The following is a 6,996-nucleotide window of genomic DNA, read 5'->3' on the forward strand; positions in this document are numbered from 1 at the left end:
CATTGAGTTTTCAAGTTACAGGGGCTTCCAGACCTTCTCTGCAGCAGCATCGTTAAGTTCGGGCAGAGATTCCAGCCAGGAGCGCCAGTTCTGCTCCTGTAGGAGCGCCAAGGCAGAGCCAGGAAGCTGGCCCACTTCTACCTGACAGGTGGCAACAGGCAGGCTGGGGCCAAATCATGGCAGGTCCCAGCCGCAGCAACTGGCCAGGCTCAGGATCGCACTACTTGGTGATGGTGGGTTATTAATACTCACACTCAGATAGGCTCAGAGTCCTCCTCCCAGGGGGAAGGCCGCTGGGACAAAAGACAGTGCAGCCCTAGATTCCGCTGCACAGTCAGCTCCTCTGGTGGCGTCTCGTCTCTAACCCCGTGGGACAGAGAAATGACAGCCTTCCACAGCCCCCAAATTAACCAGTCCTTCCTCCACATTCCTACCCTCCGTCCTTGGCTGCTCCTGAACAGAAAGGCGTGAGTCAGACTGCCATTCCAAACCTGTCTCCGTGTCACCTGGGAAGTCGCTAGAAAAGCACGCTGGGAAACCAACGGCACAAAGCCGACACCTTGCGATGTGGCAACCACCTTCCCTCACCAGCTGGGGTCCCACAAAGACCCTGAGCCTCAGAGAAAAGACGGTTTGGCTGTCTTTTCTGCTGCCTGCACAAAATTCTGCCCACGTGGTCACTTTCCATCCCTGCAGCTAATGTGACCCAGATTTACTTTCAGAGAGCTGGTGCTGAGCTGGTGGTGTGTAGCTACAATTCATTCTGCCCCACTTTCAGGGGACTCTCAGGCTCATCTCTCCCGTTACTGAAGCCAAGCTCCAGAAGGGGATGGGGCTCTGAGGATACTGCCAGGAAGTAGAAACGCTAGAAAGGGGGAGGAGCCTCCTGGGGGGCAAAGTTTGAAAAGCCTGGGGCCAGCGCAGTTGGTGGCTCTGGTATAAGGGTTCTCAATGGAATCGTTTTTAGGGCACCCTTTCCCACCCCTGTGTTCCCTTCTTCCCAACATGGGTTGGCCAGAGAAAAGACACTCCCATCTGCTCTCGGACAAAGCCCTAGTGTGAACAAAAGAAAGGGACAGAACTTAGAGGCCTGGAGCCCCTTCCTTGCTCACCTGGGAAAACAGGCCTTCCTGGAGACTCCACTGCCTCTCCTAGTTGGCCCAGAGAAGTTACAACAATGACACGCTAAGTGCAGTAACAGGCATGTTAACCCGTGTTCGTCTAACACGTTCGACTCTCATTCAATGACCACTCAAAGCATGTGTCATCATCACCCTTTTTTAGATAAGGAAACTGAGGCTCTAAGAAGTGAAGTCAATTTGCCCAAGTCTTCTGATTCCAGATCCACTTGTCTCCATGGTGCCTGGCACCCAGCTGGGATTAAATCCATTTTTAAAATTTATTTATTTATTGTATTTATTTTTTGATGTTTATTTGTGAGAGAGAGTGCGAGCAAGGGAGGGGCAGAGAGAGAGGGAGAGAGAGGATCCAAAGTGGGCTCTGTGCTGACAGCAGTGAGGTGGATGTGGGGCTCAAACCCACGAACTGTGAGATCATGACCTGAGCTGAAGTTGGACCCTCAACTGACTGAGCCACCCAGGGACCCCAATCCATTTTTTTTTTTTATTGAATGAACGAATGAATGAACAAGCAGAGAGGCCCCTTCTCAGAGCTTCCATCCTGGAGGAGAGACGCACGGGCACAGAGAAGCAGGCTCCTTCCTCTGACCACGCATGTGCTTTCAAAGGCTGTCTCCCCAGAAGTAAGCCCTTGAGGGACTCCAGCAGCTGAGCTTAGGCTCTGAAAGCAGGGCAAACACCGGCATGCAAGCCCAGCCCTCACTGGGGCCTCTAGATTCTAAAGCCCTTACTCTCAGAATGAGATCCTGGGGCAACACCAGGAAGGGTATGATGGGACTCCTGACACATTGAGCTCAGATCTGGTGGGGGAAACGTACCCAGAAACAATGAACTTTAATAGAAGGCCAACTGAAACCAGGGCTGGGCAGAGATACAATTGCTGTCTTGCTGCAGGGATCAGGGAAGGCTTCCTGGAGGAGGGCACACTGCAGCGTAAGTTGGGAATGTGATTTCACCAGCACCTGCTGAGAGGCCCCCAAGAACAAATCCTACGGATGCTTTCTACTGGTTAACTGGGAGGCCAATCCTTAGCCCTGAGTCCCTGCGCTCCCCTCTTTCACAACGCACACAAGAATGTAATTTCTTTTCCCCCTGCCCTCCTCTCAACTAGAGTGAGCTCCATGAAGAGGGGACCACATCTTCAGCCATCTTTGGATATCGCTGCCAAGAACAAGGAGGGTCCTGAAGATGTGGTATTAGAAGGATGGTGGATGGTGAATTCCTCCTGGACCCAGCCTAGCCCCTAGCCCAAACAGGAGCCCTTCTTTCAGACATTTTACTGCCATCTGCAGGAAACTTGTCATAATAAATCTACAAATCCACAACGACAGAAAGTATGAATGGCGCCCCCTAGAGTTGTACAGTGTACAGCTGTGTGACACTGTCCTGTACCCGGCTTTCCCCCACTCCCCCAGGCTCCCCAGAGCTCCAAGAGATACAGCCTTCTTTCCTCTCCTGTGGTGTTGTGCTCCTTTGCTGGCGTGCCTTCCACAGCACCCCCATTCCTTGTTGCCCCCCACCAATAAGTAAGGGTATCACTATTCCTGTTCACTGACAATAGAGAGCCAGGGGGCTTCGAAGAGGCAAAGTTTCCAAGATCTCTGTCTCTGCCTTTTTCTACAGGCCAGGATCTTGAGACCTCTCCCAGAAGTGACCAGAAGGACTCTCGGGTGAATCTGAGACCAACTCAGGTTTTTAGATTGTCACCTGCAGAAGATTCAGCCTGGCCTGGTTGCCCCACATTGCCTAAGGAAATGGAAATAGCAATGCACCTGGAGTTGGAGGATCTGTAGTTACTGGTGTGTGACTACAGGCAAGGCATGTAAATCCTCTGGGCCTCAGATCCTAACACGTGTCCTACCTAACACACAGTTATTGTGAAATCTCTATGTAAACCAAAACACTGATCAACAGAAACAAGGCTTTCTTGTTAATGGACTATTGTTCTGTTGCAATGTGGCTAGGGTTAAGGAGTTGGGAATAGGGCTGGCAAAGAAGAGAGAGACACGCTGAAGGGAAAAGACGAGGATGGGAAAAATTGGGTTACAGTACGTGTGGAGCCCCTAGAACCTGTTTTGACTTTAGACTGAGGTCAGCAGGTGTCTCAGCTCTGACATGCCTCTCAGTGTGCCACGTGTGATCAGCAGAGGTTCCCCCATCAGGCCTCCCAAGCACAGGACACAGAATGGGGTAGGGGAAGGGGGAGGTCTCTGCATGTGGTGAGACTGATGCAGACACCCCCACTTGGCTTCACACCCAGACCCCGTGAGGAGGAGAAAATTGCTCAGGCCACAGCTGGCTTCCAGGGCAAGACTGACTTCATTTCCTCCCAGGATGAAAGTTCTAACTTCAGAGAGCCTCAGAGAACCCAGGTCTCCCAGACGTGCCCTTCCTGCACCTCAAAGGAAGCAATCCCCGCAGAAGTCAGGCTGCCTTCTAAATTACCCTGGTAGAGTCCCCACCACGTTCCAAAATCACAGCAAGATTTCAGCCGGGCCTTGAAGCAGCTGTCCCGCCTCTTCTCTGCTGCTAACGAAACACGCCCAACTGCAGCGCACGAGTTATTTTTAACCATGACAGTCTCCACATTTTCAGCCTCACCGGCCCAGCCCCCTCCTCAAGACAGTCATTTGGCAGGATCAGGTTGAATAGAAGATCAGCATGGATGCCGGAGACACAGCACAGCGCCTGCCACCCCTCTGCTCATCTGACCCAGCAGCATCCTCAGGGACTCTGCCTGGGCCTTAAGCCCCCTCAAGCCCACTCTACTTTTATTCCAGACTTGGGATGTTAAACAGCAGGCAAAACATCCGGTGAGGCCCCTCGGAGCAAGGAGCAGACCGGAAAGGGAAATCATCACAAAAGGGCCTATAAGTATGTATGTGTGGTGGAGGATGGGGCTAGAGGGCATAAGGAAGGAGAAGGAGGCTGCCTTCAGGAGAAGGAGAGAGCTTTGTGGATCCCGAGGACCCTCAGCTGGGGCCTCTCAAGGCTGGAGACAAGTAAAGCCCCTCCTGCATCCTAGAGACAGCTGTGAAACTCCGTGGACTGGCTGATGCCACAGGCCCAAAGGTCTTGAGAAGGACCAAAGACCTTTCTCCAAGGGCTTTCTGTTGCCCACAGAAGGAGTGCAAACTCTCCAGCCAGGTCTCCTCCTTGCAAGTCCACCCTCTGCTAAAACCCTTCCCTCATTATTTGAGCCCACATAACCCTCTCCCTGTCTAGCTTTCCATTACATCCCACTGCCTGTTCCTGGATCACAATCTGTCACATATTCTCCTCGAAACACTCCTTGCATTCAATCATTCAATGCTGGTTGATCTCCAAACAGGCACAAGGCCCCATGCAAGCAGCTGGGGGCAAAAACATGAGCAAGACACGGTCCAGCATTGCTAACAGTCCTGAGGGAGTGGAGGGTTCCCCCGAAAGGGGATAATTGCCATACTGTACAAGGGAACACAGGGGAGGGAAAAGTATGAATACCAGAGCGGAGGAGGGAGCTCTGGATACCTCCGGGGGGCATTGGGGACAGAGGAGGCGGCACTTAAAAGAGGGGGAGGTGGTTCCCAGTGCCTTGCAGAGAAGAAAGCTAAAGCATGGAGGTCTGATCCTGCAAGATGCACACCTCTCGGGATCAAGGTGCAGCTCAATGCGGCAAGGTGCTTAGAGGCAGAGATGGCAAAAGGTGAAGCTCAAGAGGGGCCTGACTTTGAGGGGCCTCTATTCCACAGGCAATGAAGAGCCAAAGAAGGCTTATAAGCAGCTGAGTAACAGGATCAGGTTCTCATGTTAGAACAAAATACTCTTGTTAGTCACATGGAGGAGGGGCGGGACTGGAGGAGGAGAACTGTGAGTCGGAGGTTGGAAGGTCCAGGTGCAAGGTGACACAGCAGGGGCGGGCAGGGGGCACTACTTGAGAGATACAAAAGAGGGAGCAGGACAGGCCTAGGTGATGGAATGAAGCTGGGTGATGTCACTGAACTAGCTGCCAGCACTGCTTTGTCTAGCTTTCCATCCGCACTCTGGCCCCGCTGCCTGTGGAAACATGGAGCACACCCCACGGGGGCAGCCCTGGATGCCCTCGCAGGAAGCAGCAGAGGGAGCACTCTGCAACCCTCCCCTTTCCTGAGCCAGAAACCCGTGCTAAGAGCTTTACATACATTATCTCATCTCATCCTCAAGGCAGCTCTGTACCGGAAGCATTCTTAAGCCGAGGAAAGGGAGGCTCAGACAGGACAAGAGACTTGCCTAGAGCCACACAGCTGGCTGGTAGCAGGGCCACCCGTCCGGCACCTTATCCCTCTGACTTCGAAGCCTGTCCTTGTAACCACTGCCCTGCATGCTCGGCTACTTGGCAAAGGAGAAGCGGACATCTCCTACGGCAGGCGGCCCCAGCCCTCTCCCAGCAGGAAGGCTAAGTGGGTACCACATTTTCAGAAAGCATTGTGAGTGAAACTGCCCTCTCCAAAGACTCAGCCCAAGGAAATAACTCAACAAAAGTCAAGTGTTATTATTCATAAAGATGTTCTCTGCAGCATTGTCTGTTATGGTGAAAAAGTAGAAAGTGAGTAGGATTTTTTAAATCATGAAATGTTACGCAGCCTTTAAAAATGGTAACTGTAAAGCCTAAAGTGTAATATGGAAAATTGTTTGGATAGAAGAGTAAGTGAAACAAGTCCAGATCCAGAATGGTACGTAAGCTAGCTATGAAGGCAACTGCACAGGGACAGAGGCAGAGAAGATGCAAAAATGGAAACAGGTCCCCTGTTAGCACGCAGGAAGGTGCAGTGGCAGATTCTACCCTCTCAAGTTTTTCTTTAAGGTTATGCCATGATCTTTCCAACAACAGGAATGCCGAAGCAGACTCCAGCTGGCTTGTCAGAGTACCCTGAGGAGGACCCCTCCACCACTCGCCCCCAGCCAGCGGCCCACTCTTGCCTTGCACCCTGCCACCCCACTCACTCGGGCCTCTCTTACCAGCAACTCTGACCACGGCCCGCTCCGCAGGGTCCAGCACCGAGTCCTGGCTCTTCCGCTTTTTCTGCTCATGCAGTGGCAGGTTCCAGGGTAAGGTGTCCCCTGGGGGACATGGAGACAGGCTCCCTGACCTCTCACTCCTGTAAGACCGCTCACTCCGGCAGGACCGTTCACTCCGGCAGGACCGCTCACTGAGCGTTTCTTCATCTGAGGAAGACATTGCCCAGGCAGGGGCTGCAGCAGGGGGGTTGGGCCTGGGAGCCCAGGGAGAGATGATCTGTAGGAGAGAGGAGCGCGGGTGAACAGACGGAATGGGAACGGGTCACATGAGGTACGCTGACACTTGGGAAGCAGAGGGTCTAGTCCCAGTTCTGCCACTGACTTGACCTCTTTACCCCCTGAAGCTCAGTTGCTTCATCTGGAAAATGGGATGATGCTAAACCATGGCAAAACTAATTCACAAGACTTTAGAGAAATCCCCTGACATAATATACCTGAAGATGTTCACAGATCTGAAAATACTCCGTAAAAGTTAGCTCCCATTCCTAGTAACCTCTATTATTGTTACTCGGTACATTTGGAGCTTTTAAGACCCATAGATCCAGAGACATGGATTTAAGTTCTACCCTGGGGAAGCCATTTAACCTCTTTGAGCCTCAGCATCCTAATCTATAAAATGGGGGTGATGATAGCACCTAAACCTCATAGGGTTGTTTGCAAGGCACAAGGGAGGTAACGTGCTGAACAGTGCATGGTGTCCAATAAGCACTTAATGAACAGTATCTATTACTGTATTCCTGTTCGACCTACCTCACAGGAATGTTATAAGGATAAAAATGGGGCAGCAGATGGGAAGTATTTTAAAAAAGCGAAGGCACGC

At 52.0% G+C, this 6,996-nt stretch overlaps 1 protein-coding gene across 13 annotated transcripts in view; it reads right to left on the minus strand.

The window, feature by feature from the left end:
- The window catches only part of MACF1 (microtubule actin crosslinking factor 1), a 329,250-nt gene extending 322,884 nt beyond the window's left edge, over positions 1 to 6,366 (minus strand). For 4 of the 13 annotated variants that reach the window (XM_053897190.1, XM_053897168.1, XM_053897225.1 and 1 more), the window contains exon 1: positions 6,117 to 6,366. In XM_053897190.1, coding sequence (XP_053753165.1) covers positions 6,117 to 6,336 — 220 coding nt within the window. In that variant the 5' untranslated portion in view covers positions 6,337 to 6,366. The remainder of the gene's footprint in view (positions 1 to 6,116) is intronic. The other 9 variants (XM_053897207.1, XM_053897204.1, XM_053897229.1 and 6 more) reach the window with 3 other exon arrangements.
- Between the last annotated feature and the right edge of the window lie 630 nt (positions 6,367 to 6,996).

Source organism: Panthera pardus, unplaced genomic scaffold (genome assembly GCF_024362965.1).
Source record: "Panthera pardus isolate Hobbes unplaced genomic scaffold, ASM2436296v1 HiC_scaffold_11, whole genome shotgun sequence".
Classification (NCBI taxonomy): Eukaryota; Metazoa; Chordata; class Mammalia; order Carnivora; family Felidae; genus Panthera; species Panthera pardus.